The sequence below is a fragment of the Erythrolamprus reginae genome, chromosome 2 (assembly GCF_031021105.1).
Source record: "Erythrolamprus reginae isolate rEryReg1 chromosome 2, rEryReg1.hap1, whole genome shotgun sequence".
Lineage (NCBI taxonomy): Eukaryota > Metazoa > Chordata > Lepidosauria > Squamata > Dipsadidae > Erythrolamprus > Erythrolamprus reginae.
The window spans coordinates 35,915,472-35,929,456 of record NC_091951.1 but is presented as its reverse complement, the minus strand read 5'-3'; the positions used below and the strand labels follow the sequence as shown (position 1 = coordinate 35,929,456).

General features: G+C 40.5%; 1 protein-coding gene across 1 annotated transcript; it reads right to left on the bottom strand.

Moving 5' to 3' along the window:
• Positions 1-328: 328 nt before the first annotated feature.
• Positions 329-9,463, bottom strand: LOC139159357 (vomeronasal type-2 receptor 26-like). The gene is made up of 2 exons (XM_070736676.1): positions 9,185-9,463; positions 329-1,207 (listed from the first exon to the last, which is right to left on the bottom strand). Exons 1-2 carry the CDS (start codon positions 9,461-9,463, stop codon positions 329-331), a joined length of 1,158 nt encoding a protein of 385 aa, XP_070592777.1.
• Positions 9,464-13,985: the final 4,522 nt, after the last annotated feature.

The following is a 13,985-nucleotide window of genomic DNA, read 5'->3' as shown; positions in this document are numbered from 1 at the left end:
GAAAATGGTGATGATGTGACTTATGTATGTGACATACTGTAAGTGAGAGTCATTTGCCAAATGCTTGGATCATGAGCATGTCGCTGGGAGAGCCATAACTTTGAGAGCTAGACATAAGTATCACTTGCTCAGCACTATCCTATTTTTGAATAGTTAATTTATAAGTGCCATTCTTCCAAAACTATCTCTAATTAGATATTATAATTGAGATCTAACATGGATGGATAAATATTGTTTAGAACACCTGCAAAGAACCTTCATTAAAAGGTGTATTATTTTATAACACCAGTAAGTAGCACAAAAATAATTTCTAAAATCAGGAGCCCTCCTAGTTTTTCATCATTAGATGCTCCTTGGTGTTCATGTCAGGTCTCAGAATAATAATAAAACATTTGGGGATAAAGATACAGCCCAGTAAGCCCAGACTGGAGGCCAGGATTGAGAAGATTTGCACAGCCACCATGTATTTCCCTTTGGTGCTCAAGTAGGCGGGGACAAAGGAAATCCAAACAGTGCAGAAAATGAGCATGCTGAAGGTGATCCATTTGGCCTCGTTGAAGGTCCCTGGTAGCTTTCTGGCTAGGAAAGCCAAGAAGAAGCAGATGACAGCCAGGAAGCCCATGTAGCCTAGGGCAGAATAGAACATGGTGTCTGAGCCTTCATGGCATTGCAGTACAATGTGTCCTGGTTGAGAATATAGGTCAGTATCTGGGAATGGGGGAGAAATTCTCAGCCATATGAAACAGATGCCAACCTGAACCCCAGAACAGGACAAGACAATGGAGGTGGCCAAACTTTTCCCCAGCCATTTCCTCATTCTGCTGCCTGGCTTTGTGGCCAGAAATGCCACCACCACCATGACAGTCTTGGCCAGTAAGGAAGACACAGCAACTGAGAAAACAATGCTGAAGGTGGTTTGTCGAAGAAGGCAGGTCACTGTGTTGGGGCAGCCAATGAATAGAAGTGAAGTCAAGAAGGAAAGTAGGAGGAAGATCAAAAGAACATAGGTGAGGTCCCGGTTGTTGGCTTTGACTATGGGGGTTTCTCGGTATTTAATTAAGATTCCTAGAAAAAAGGCAGTAATTATCGCTAAGGCAAAAGCAAAGAGAACCAGAGTGAGACCCAAATTTTCTTTATAGGATAGGAAAGTTATAACTTTGGGGATGCATTGATCTCTCTTCTTATTGGAATGCTGATCACCTGGACACTTTTCACAATGGGATGCATCTGAAAAATATTTATTGCACGTGTTTGTTTCTGCAGCTGTAAGATCATCACTAATGCAGATGAACCAATTTATATTACAATACATAAAACATGTTTTTAAAAGTAATCAAGTAAAAAGAAACATGGGTGGGGAATTAGAAAATACTTTCTGCCTTTACTTGATTAAGGCATAATTTAGAAGGTGAGAAAATATATTAATGAAGGATGAATGAGCAAATGAGCAGTAGTGAGGAAGTGCTATGGAATATGCTGTTTGGGCTGTTAGACTAAGTTCACTCATTTGATTATTCCAACAAATAGAAGAGAGTTGTTGAAGATAATGGACCAAAGTGGCATTACCATACTCTTTCGAGTATAAAACACACCTTTCCCCCCACCCCTAAAAGAAGCTGAATATTTGGGTGCATCTTATACTCAAAATGTAGCTTTTTCAAAGCTTTCCCCCCCCCTCCCCAACTCTAGCGAGGTGCTAATGGTCTTCCTGGCTCTTCCCAGCTTTTTCAGCTTATTAGGGCTGAAAAAAAGTTTTTTTTCAGCCTTAACGAGGTGCTAATGGTCTTCCTGGCTTGCAGGAGTTTTTCATTACTACTCCGAAGAAGGTTTTTTTCCAGCTCCAAGTCTTCGCAGGCTTGTTTACATTGCTACTTCTTCCAGAGATATTTTTTCAGCCCTAACCAGGGGATAAAATAATGTGCTGAAATTGACCAGACTAAGGACACTAGCCAGATGAATACTTGGTAGATAGATTTTTCTTATACTCTGGTGGGTCTTACATGGTAATTTTAACCATTTATGTCTAACGTAAGTGAAAAGAAATTCTTCATTATGGAGATTTCATTATGGAATGTGGTTCTTGGGACACCAAGTGTGGACTCTGACTAGATAAGAACCCATGCTGGAACTCAGTTGTCCACTGAGACCCATATCACAATGATATGCACATGACCAAGGGATAATTCAATATTTATTTCAGCTATATTTATAGGACCCAATGTTAATTAGAAACAATCATCCCATTTTTAAAACAAATGACATTTCCAATACTCATAATACTTGTCTTCTTTTCTAAAACCAGATAGCAACTCGAGATATTACAGAAGCTTTTCATTATTTATTTTAAAAGCAAAATTGAGTGATGGTAACCAATCTTTGAAATGTTTGTGAAACCTTTCAAGAAATTCATTTTTCTTGCTTCATGATATTATGAAAATAATATGCTGCTAATTAGGTCTATAACTAGCAAGAAAGAAAAGAAAGAACTTAAAAAAATATAGCCAGAACAGCATGAATTTTGATTGCATCCTCAATATTTCTCCCTCCCTCTCCCTCCTTCCCTCCCTCCTCCTCTCTCCCTTAACAGCCACCTACCTTCTTGCATAGAGAATGTTCCATCCATGCACAGAGAACAGTCGTAGCAGCAAACTGGTGCTTCTTTTCTCATGACCTTGGCATATCCAGGGTAACAACTTTCAGAACATCTAGAAAAAGGCACCATCTAAAAATAAAAATAGTGCTCAGCTAGGGCAACATATGAATTTACAACATATGGATTTACATTAATTAACTAATTTCTGGAAGCCAAGGAACACACTGAGCCAACTCAACCAAGAAGTAGTAGCATCGAAATTACTCCACCTTCCTTCCTTTTTAAAAAAATCTGTTGGAGACACATGTAAAGTAACATTCACCTTTGTGGGAAAAGTCATGTATCACTTTATCACATCAGCCCATCCCACTTAGTCAGGCATGGAAGGCATGTTACAGACATTGTCAGTCAAAGAATTCTGACTGGCAAGACCTAGGAAGAGGGCATTTTTCCCCACTATCCCTGCATTGTGAAACATCCTCAAAGGCAAAGAAAGTCCCCAATTTCTTAATCTTTTACTAAGAGGTTAAAACTTGGTTGTATAGCCTTGCATGGAAGAAAACAAGCACCGACAAGAAGTGTGAAATATAAATAAATGATAGATAGATAGATAGATAGATAGATAGATAGATAGATAGATAGATAGATAGATAGATAGATGGATGGATGGATGGATGGATGGATGGATGGATGGATGGATGGGCAGACTCTGTGCAGGAATGGCAAATGAAAGGCATTTCTCTTTTTCTAATATCTCTATTGTCAATCCAGAAATGTTCCTTTATTTTATTCTCCATTCTGAAGGAAAATCATTCTGTGGCAAATGGTGTTTCTCTTTTGGGTATGTGTGGGGAATGCTATATATTCTATCATTCTCTCCCTCTTTGCTTTGGCAGGAAATCTCCAAAATCTGGCCTTTTGTTTTGCTGAAAGAGTCTCTCTGTGGGTTTTTCCCTGTTTTTTTATGGCTGAACACGGTATCATATAAATCACCTTATTCAACTGATCATATTTCTCTCACCTCACTTTCAATTTAACAACTTTTGCTTATACAATTCAGTGGGGTAGTCCCTTGAAACCTTAGCTTTTCTTTTATTGAAAATGAGATCATTTTATAGGATTTTAATAACCATTTCATATTTTAGTTCAATAATGTACATTGTGGAGGCCCCACACACAATTGATGATGTAACAATTTCCAATTTGTGATTAAGTTACAGAAGAACTGCTAAAAATACATAATATCTAAGGAGTTGAAGTTGCTATAGGTTTTTTTTATTTGGCACTTATCTCAATTTTTTTCAATATGAATTACAGGGTGCATTCCAAAAGTAATGCAATTGAATTTCCCACGCCGCTCCTATTGGTTGGACTGGGACCGAAGCATTTGGAGTATGTGGAGGAGATGCTAAGCTTTGCCGCGAAACCAGTCTCAGTGCTCTCCAACTGTGGAAGCGGCAGGATGTCAGTTATTGTAAACCTCTGTGCGCCGACCGTGTCATGAAAAAAAAATGGAATGGAAATTTCAAGTGAACTTTTGCAACATATAGAAATTGAACCTGATTATTTGGACAACGTCATCACTGGTGATGAAACTTGGGTTTTTGAATAGGACCCAGAAAAAAATGCCAAAGCTCTGACCAGTCCCCTAAGCCCAAAAAGGCAAGAATGAGTAAATCAAAAGTGAAAACAATGTTCATTGTCTTTTTCGACAGTAAAGGAGTGGTCTATAAGGAGTTTTTTCCTCAAGGACAGTCAGTTAACATTGCCTACTACATGGATGTGCTGGAAAGACTCCGAAAAAGGGTCATCAGGATGAGAAAAGACATCTCTGCTACCTGGCAACTCCATCACAACAATTGCGCCTTGCTACAATGTGCTACGAGTCCGCGGGTTCCTGGCCAAACACCAGGTGCCAATGCTGCCCCAACCCCCTATAGTTCTGATGTCGCCCCAGCAGAATTATTTTTGTTCCCTTGGATTAAGGCAGCCCTAAAAGGAACCTGTTTTTCGTACATGGAAGAGATCCAATCAGCCGTGACAAAGACCTTGCGAGAGGTCCCCAAAGACGCCTTCCAGGGCATGTACCGGTCATGGCAAAGTCACTGGAAAAAATGTGTAGAGGCCCAAGAAAAGTACTTTGAAGAATTTTAAGTGTTTATGCAAATCTGTTCAATAAATTACTTTTAAAAAATTTAATTGCATTACTTTTGGAACTCACCCTGTATGTTGGAACAGAATACAGGTAAACCTCAACTTATGACCACAACTGAGCCCAAAATATACATTACTGTGAGAAATTTGTTAAGTGAGATATGCCCCATTTTATGTCTTTTCTTGCCACAATTGTTAAGCAATTTTGCTTGTCAGAAGGTTGCAAGAGGGGATCCCATGACCCTGCGATTGTGAGGGGATCCCACACACTGCGATTGTGATAAATATGATGCCAAGCATCTGAATGTAAATCACATGACTGTGGGGATGCTAAAATGGTCATAAGTGTGAAAAATGGTGATAAGCCACTGTTTTCCATGCCTTTCTAACTTCGAACATTCACTAAGTGAACTGTTGTAAGTGGAGGACTACCTGTAGATTATATTAGATTAGATTTATTGGATTTATATGCCGCCCCTCTCCGCAAACTCGGGGTGGCTCACAACAAGGTAAAAACAATACATAATAACAAATCCAATACCCACCAATCCAATAACAATTTTAAGCTAAAAAATTCATAAAAACAATCCCAGAATATTAAAAAACAAGCACACAAGCAATCTAACACCAAAACAACATGGGCAAGGGGGAGATGTTTCAGTTCCCCCATGACTGACGGCAGAGGTGGGTTTTAAGGAGTTTGCGAAAGGCAAGGAGGGTGGGGGCAATCCTAATCTCAGGGGGGAGCTGGTTCCAGAGGGTCGGAGCCGCCACAGAGAAGGCTCTTCCCCTGGGTCCCGCCAGACAACATTGTTTAGTCAACGGGACCCGGAGAAGGCCAACTCTGTGGGACCGAACCGGTCGCTGGGATTCATGCGGCAGAAGGCAGTCCCGGAGATATTCTGGTCCGGTGCCATGAAGGGCTTTATAGGTCATAACGAACACTTTGAATTGTACAGAAAACGGGCTACTGCACGCATAAGCAACTTCTATACAAGATGTTGAAGCCCGTAGTCTAGTGGAACAGCGGCTTCCTCCCTCCTCCCACTGTCCACCAGAACCGGAATTCTGTACCTGAGAGCATAAGTAAAAATCGAAAAACAAGCAGCAAGAGCTACCTTGTCATATGATGTTGGCCATAGTATGGCACCCTGGTCGATGGAGACCATGATCCTGGAGGAGACTTCTCCTTCTATAGTCCCAAATTTCACCCCAGCAGTTGACTTGTTGTGAGAAACTGTCCAGTGCATGATATCAAAATCAGCAACAGGGACTCCATTTTCATCCAGATAAACTCCATCCCTGGAAATATTGTGAAGCTGAAAGTTTCTCAGGAGCCAATAAAGCTACAAAAACATAGGTGCAGCTTACATATTTGTGGCCTTTATTATTGAGTGCTTTATTCTGGCCATGATTCTTGGTAATTCTGAATAATTTAACCTCTCAATAATAATGGTACTCCGAATCATTCAACCTCTTCAGTTAATCACTGTGATCTGAAAATGATTTAGGATTTCACATGAAACATCTCTCTCTCTCTCTCTCTCTCCCCCCCCCTCTCTCTCTCTCTCATGGAATACAAGTTCTTCAGATACATCTTCCATTTCCTTGAAGGAATCACTATATTGTCCTACCAAATATTTTAACATAAACGTAAATTACATAAGGTTGAAATTCCAAGAATTGTTAGATACAAAGGCTTTGCTATGAAATCATAGCCTGTTTCCTACTGGCTATGGTTGCCGGTAGGCTACAGGGAGAAAACCACAGTGTAAATTGCTTTGTAGATTGTAAACATCTTATTTCAGCTTTCCCGCAGTCTTCAGACAGGATAAATAGAACTAGCAGTTGGTAGAAGGTGGAGAGTGAAGAGAAAATGATTGCATGGAAGCTGTAGAATCAAAATGTTGGGCGGCATATCTCAGGGACCGCCTTCTGCTGCTCGAATCCCAGCGACCAGTTAGGTCCCACAGAGTGGGTCTTCTCCGGGTCCCGTCAACTAAACAATGCCGCTTGGCGGGACCCAGGGGAAGAGCCTTCTCTGTGGTGGCCCCGGCCCTCTGGAACCAATTCCCCCCAAAGATTAGAATTGCCCCACCCTCCTTACCTTTCGTAACCTACTTAAAACCCACCTCTGCTGCCAGGCATGGGGGAATTAAGATTCCCTTTCCCCCTAGGCCTTTAGAATTTTATGCATGGTATGTTTGTATGTATGTTTGGTTTTTTATTTTATTTTTTATATTAAGGGGTTTTTAATCATTTTTAGTATTGGATTATTATTGTATGCTGTTTTATGATTGCAGTTCGCCACCCTGAGTCTTCGGAGAGGGGCGGCATATATATATATATATATATACACATATATATATATATATATATTGTTCTGAGTTCGGGTTTTGCCCCGTGTATGTATGTGTGTGTATATATATATATATATATGTAGATTGTTCTGAGTTCGGGTTTTGCCCTGTGTAATATTTTGCATGTTTATGCGACGTTTCGGTGAAATCACATTCACCATCATCAGGCTGAAGTTTCCAAGCTTCGTGCTGTTGTAAAATGGAATGTTTGCAACTGTCATTTCTTCCTAGTATATAGTGTGGGGGTGGAGATTTGGTTTGAATGTAGCAAATAGATTGGGTGATTATGTTTCAGTGATCTGATTGGTTGACATGGTGATTTTTATGAAGTGTTTATATAGAAGAATTGCTCTAGAAGCCATAGAAATTGAGAGGAGCCCCCTTTGCATAAATAAAAGAGATGACACGTCCCGCCTGCCAGAAATTTGGAAACCAGCCTTAAACAAAAAAAAACACTTCATAAAAATCACCATGTCAATCCTTCTAATAATTATGAATTTGGAATTTTGAAATTTGGAAACCAGCCTTAAACAAAAAACACTTCATAAAAATCACCATGTCAATCCTTCTAATAATTATGATTACACCAACCAATCAGATCACTGAAACATCTTATGTATTAAAGTTGATGCTGTGGGGCACTTTTGCCACCAACAGCTGTGAATCACATGAATCCTAGGTGTGTGCTAGCCAACTGATTTTCAGCATTGGGGAAGGCTGTTTTCATCCTCCCCAGGCTTCAGGAGTCTTTCCTGTTTTTCCAAACTTCCGGTTTGTCTGTTGGGGCCTTTTTCGCATTACAGAAGCTTCAGGGAAGCCTGCGGGTGAAAAACAGCCCAACAGGGAGTACATATGTGTGGATGTGTGCATGCACAGTGTGGTGTGCATGAAAGGATTGTGTGCACGCACTCCCATTTTTGCCACCCAAGAAGAAAAAGGTTTGTCATCACTGTCCTATACCATTTCTGGCAAGAGACTGTCCAGTCTCTTTTTAAAAACCTCCAGTGATGGAATGCCCACAATTTCATTCGATAATTGTCCTTACTGTTAGGAAGTTTGGTGGACAATCAACTAAACATGAGCCAACAATGTGCAGCAGCAGCTAAAAAAGCCAACGCAATCCTAAACTGCATCAACAGGGGAATACACTCCAAGACCAGGAAAGTCTTAATACCACTCTGCTGTTGTTGTGAGCCGCCCCGAATCTGCAGAGAGGGGCGGCATATAAATCCAATAAATCTAATCTAATCTAATCACTCTACTATGCCCTGGTCTGACCACACCTGGAGTACTGTATTCAGTTCTGGTCACCACACTTCAAAAGAGACATTGAAACTCTGGAGAAGGTGCAAAAAAGAGCAACCAAGATGATTAAGGGATTGGAAACCAAGACTTACGAAGAGAGACTGAGGGAACTGGGCATAAATAGCCTAATAGAAAAGGAGGGCCAGAGCAGACATGATATCAGTCTACAAGTATACGAGGGGATGTCACAGAGAGGAGGGGATCACTTTATTCTTCAGGGCACCAGAGGGCCGGACGAGGAACAACGGCTAGACTGCCATTTGGCTGGGGTGCTTTAAGATTCCTGCTCAGGCAGAGGGTTGGACTTGATGGCCTGCATGATCCCTTTCAACTATAACAATAAATAAATAAATAAATAAATAAATAGATAGATAGATAGATAGATAGATAAATAAATAAAAATTGCATGTTACCAACCAACACTCATTCTTGTAAGAGGACACAGTCTACTATTCCATTTCTCCAAACAAGAGATGGTCCTAATGTTTAGGCATCTTTACCCAACTTTAATAAACATTCCCTGGACTGGACCCAAGTTCATTTATATCTTGTTTTGTTTCTTTGAAGAAAAGGACAAGGCATTGTTTTCAAGCCACATTGTGGTATGAATACATGCACACATACAGTACTTTTAATAGAAATAAAATTATTTCAGGTTTTTCAATGTCTACTGTCTTGCCTCCAGATTTGTTTGGAAGTATAAATAATGTATGCCTTCTGGACTAATTTGAAGAATTTACAACATTGAATTATGCTCATGTTAGCTTCATACCTGTGGAATTTTGTAGATGCCTAAGAAAGTAGAAATATGATCAAAAAGTTCAGAATCCATCTCTTCAAGAACTGCCAGCAGGTTCTTTTGCCTTCCACATCTGAAGTTTGGGACATTCTCTTGCCCTGTAGACAGCAAGTCCATCATGACCTCATATGTTATTCTTGCATTGAAGAAGTTATCATAGATGTTATAGCCCAGGGTGATGTTGGGTAACACCATTGGGCTCTGGTTGATGTCACGAACAGCCAACAGGAAGAATAGAGTATGGCGGAACATTGTCGAATGACTGGAAAATAACAGGCTATCTACAATGACTCCAATTGCATACAACCATCAAAAAATATTGTACAAAGCAAACCTTTTAACCCAGAACCCAGACCAAGTATTCCCACATCATAACCCTCCATCTTAACCAGGGCTGGGTTTGATTTACCTTCCTGCCAGTTAGCATCACAACAGAAGTGCATGTTTTGCATACCTTCCTGGAAATGACCCTCTGCGCATGTGCAAAAGCCTTTGTGCATTCACAGATGGGGTTTTTTGGCAATCCATAGTGACTGGAGGACCAGTTCGAGAGTGTGGACCACCGGTCATCACAGCTGATTCAGGGAGCAGTGGCAAATTTCCACTACCAGTCCGAAGCAGAGGCAACCCACCATTGATCCTAACCCAAAGCTTGAGAGAGAAATTAGGTCTTCCCAGCCCTTCACAATGCTCAAAAGGAATGCTAAAAGCAAATGTTGTAAAATTTGAGAAAATATACCTGTAGCCATAATATGATATTCCTTTTTAGAGTCAGGAGGTAACAAATAGCTGTATTCAAGTGCTGGATTCACTCTTGAGAAAATCATATCAACTATCTGGAGATGGTCCTTGCCTCAAAAAGCCCCTTGTTAGAACTAGTGATTGTTCTGCTGCAGAATATTGATGGCTTTGGAGTTCATGCACAATATTCTACAATCTTTAATGTGAACCACTGTAGTTAAAACATTCGCTTACCATGTGAGGTCTTTATCCTTCTTAAGTTGAGAAAGGTGTTCCTTATATTTAAAGCAAAAATAAAATGGCAGTCACAAAAACTTTCCAAATAGGTCAAAGGCATTGTCGAATGACTGGAAAATAACAGGCTATCTACAATGACTCCAATTGCATACAACCATCAAATAAATATTGTACAAAGCAAACCTTTTAACCCAGAACCCAGACCAGGTATTCCCACATCATAGCCCTCCATCTTAACCAGGGCTGGGTTTGATTTACCTTCCTGCCAGTTAGCATCACAACAGAAGTGCATGTTTTGCATCCCTTCCTCTGCGCATGTGCAAAAGCCTTTGTGCATTCACAGATGGGGGTTTTTGGCTATCCATAGTGACTGGAGGACCAGTTCGAGAGTGTGGACCACCGGTCATCACAGCCGATTCAGGGAGCAGCAGCAAATTTCCACTACCAGTCCGAAGCAGAGGCAACCCACCATTACATAGAAACATAGAAGACTGATGGCAGAAAAAGACCTCACGGTCCATCTAGTCTGCCCTTATACTATTTCCTGTATTTTATCTTACAATGGATATATGTTTATCCCAGGCATGTTTAAATTCAGTTACTGTGGATTTACCAACCACATCTGCTGGAAGTTTGTTCCAAGGATCTACTACTCTTTCAGTAAAATAATATGTTCTCACGTTGCTTCTGATCTTTCCCCCAACTAACCTCAGATCGTGCCCCCTTGTACTTGTATTCACTTTCCTATTAAATACACTTCCCTCCTGGACCTTATTTAACCCTTTAACATATTTAAATGTTTCGAACATGTCCCCCCTTTTCCTTCTGTCCTCCAGATTATACAGATGGAGTTCATTAAATCTTTCCTGATACGTTTTATGCTTAAGACCTTCCACCATTCTTGTAGCCCGTCTTTGGACCCATTCAATTTTGTCAATATCTTTTTGTAGCTGATCCTAACCCAATGCTTGAGAGAAAAATTAGGTCTTCCCAGCTCTTCACAATGCTCAAAAGGAATGCTAAAAGAAAATGTTGTAAAATTTGAGAAAATATACCTGTAGTCATAATATGATATTCCCTTTTAGAGTCAGGAGGTAACAAATAGCTGGATTCAAGTGCTGGATTCACTCTTGAGAAATTCATATCAACTATCTGGAGATGGTCCTTGCCTCAAAAAGCCCCTTATTAGAACTAGTGATTGTTCTGCTGCATAATATTGATGGCTTTGGAGTTCATGCACAATAGTGTACAATCTTTAATGTGAACCACTGTAGCTAAAACATTCGCTTCTCATGTGAGGTCTTTATCCTTCTTAAGTTGAGAAAGGTGTTCCTTATATTTAAAGCAAAAATAAAATGGCAGTCATAAAAACTTTCCAAATAGGTCAAAGGCATTAGTTGGATAGTAATGTTGTAAAGTGTGGAAGGAAGGATAGAGTGCAGAGTATGGGAAGAGTTGAGAGTATTCCTTACTGCTGAAAGGCATTGAGTTACTTGATTATGAGACCATGGGCAGCTGCATGACTTACATATAAATAATTAAAAATAAATATCTGCTGGCTCTCCACACTACCAAAATAATCATTTAAGAACAGGCAGAATCTCATCAGGCAAGAACCATCTCATAAAGAGTGCTATCAAAATTGCTTAGTGTTAAGACTGATCCTTGTGGAAGACCTTAAAAGGAACTGTGCATGCTTAGGTTTTCAAGAATTATTATGTACTTTCTTTCACTTAAGAAAATTGGGAGAAGCAATAATGACCTGCCTTTCTCATGGTGAGGAATTGGGAAAAGGAAAAACACTGGAGGTAGAAAGCTCAATCCCCCAAATCCTGTTACTTGCCCACAATTACCTTCTCAATCTGTGGATGGGAGACTCAGAGAAAACATATGGGTAGCGTCGAGAAAATATTTTAGATGTTATTGCAGTAATCAGGTAATTTCCTGGCTTGTAGTAATTAAACTCTTTCAAGTCTTCTGTTATCATATTTAATGGACATTTCATCTGCATAGTGGCACAGGGAAATTGGGACAGAAACAGAAACAGGAAGAAATGTGTTTTCAGCAATAGCATTTGATGAATATTGATGGAGATCCTTCCTAAAGTTCTTTCTCTGGGCACAAAGTTGAAATGCAGAGATTGCAAAATAGTTCATCTGCAGTGAAGATCTTCCAGTTTGCTCAAGATATGGAGAGGGGCAGCATACAAATCTAATAAATTAAATTAAATATGGAAAAGAAACCTGCAATTTCAGACAAACATAGTCCCTTCCTATTCCTACCTCTTATCTCAGCAGTGCTGGAGATGGTTACAGGTTTTTCAGTTGTTTATACCCCATTTTTAAATTACATCATTTAAAATGAAAGGTGGTAGTGAAAATTCCATGAACTTGTTTCAAAATAGAATGAAAAACATATTAGAAGGGGAATTGGGAATAACTGTTACATCAGAACTGTACAATTGGTCGCCCCATAGATTTTCTATGGCTCAGGGGCATAATCCAAATTTAAGAATCAAGAAGGGAATAATCCAGGGAAGTGGCTGTTTTTTACAGTTTAAATGTATTTTTGAGACTCTTAAAATTGTCGTGTGAAAAAAACAATTAAAAACTTTTTCACCAGCCACGGAAGCCATCATCTTCTTTGGGGACCTCAACCTACCACACATTAACTGGACATTAAATGAATGTAGCATGGAATCTATCCACTCTACTATATATAACACAGTCACCAGTCTGGGACTTGACCAACTAGTAACTAACAATACTAGATTAGTTAACTGTCTGGATCTCATCTTCTGCAACAGCAAAAGTACAATTTATTTATTTATTTATTAGATTTGTATGCCTCCCCTTTCCGTAGACTTGGGGCGGCTCACAACACAATAAAACAATTCATGACAAATCTAATAATTTACAATTTTAAATTTTAAATAATTTAAAAAACCACAATTTTTAAGTAGACATACCTACAAACGTACCATACATAAATTATATAGGCCCGGGGGAGATGTCTCAATTCCCCCATGCCTGATGACAAAGGTAGGTTTTGAGGAGTTTCCGAAAGGTAAGGAGGGTAGGGGCAGTTCTAATCTCTGGGGGGAGCTGGTTCCAGAGAGTCGGGACCGCCACAGAGAAGGCTCTTCCCATGGGGCCAGCCAACTGACATTGTTTAGTTGACGGGACCCGGAGAAGGCTGACTCTGTGGGACCTAATCGGTCGCTGGGATTCGTGCAGCAGAAGGCGGTCTTGGAGATATTCTGGTCCGATGCCATGAAGGACTTTATAGGTCATAACCAACACTTTGAATTGTGACTGGAAATTGATCGGCAACCAGTGTAGACTGCGGAGTGTTGGTGTAACATTGGGATTTTTGGGAAAGCCCATGTCTGCTCTCGCAACTGCATTCTGCACGATCTGAAGTTTCCAAACACTTTTCAAAGGTAGCCCCATGTAGAGAGCGTTACAGTAGTCGAACCTCGAGGTGATGAGGGTATGAGTGACTGTGAGCAGTGTGTCCAGGTCCAAATAGGGCCGCAACTGGTGCACCAGGCGAACCTGGGCAAACGCCCCCTCGCCACAGCTGAAAGATGGTTCTCTAATGTGAGCTGTGGATCGAGGAGGATGCCCATGAGGGGGTCAATTATCCCCCCCCCAGGGTGATGGACGGACAGATGGAATTGTCCTTGCGAGGCAAAACCCACAGCCACTCCATCTTATCCGGGTTGAGTTTGAGTCTGTTGACACCCATCCAGGCCCCAACAGCCTCCAGGCACCGGCACATCACTTCCACTGCT

Coding starts and splice junctions, on each gene's coding strand:
- LOC139159357 (XM_070736676.1), bottom strand. CDS start 9,463: ATGTTCCGCCATACTCTATTCTTCCTGTTGGCTGTTCGTGACATCAAC. Junction 1,208..9,184: donor GCATCTACAAAATTCCACAG/GTATGAAGCTAA, acceptor CATTGTGAAAAG/TGTCCAGGTGATCAGCATTC.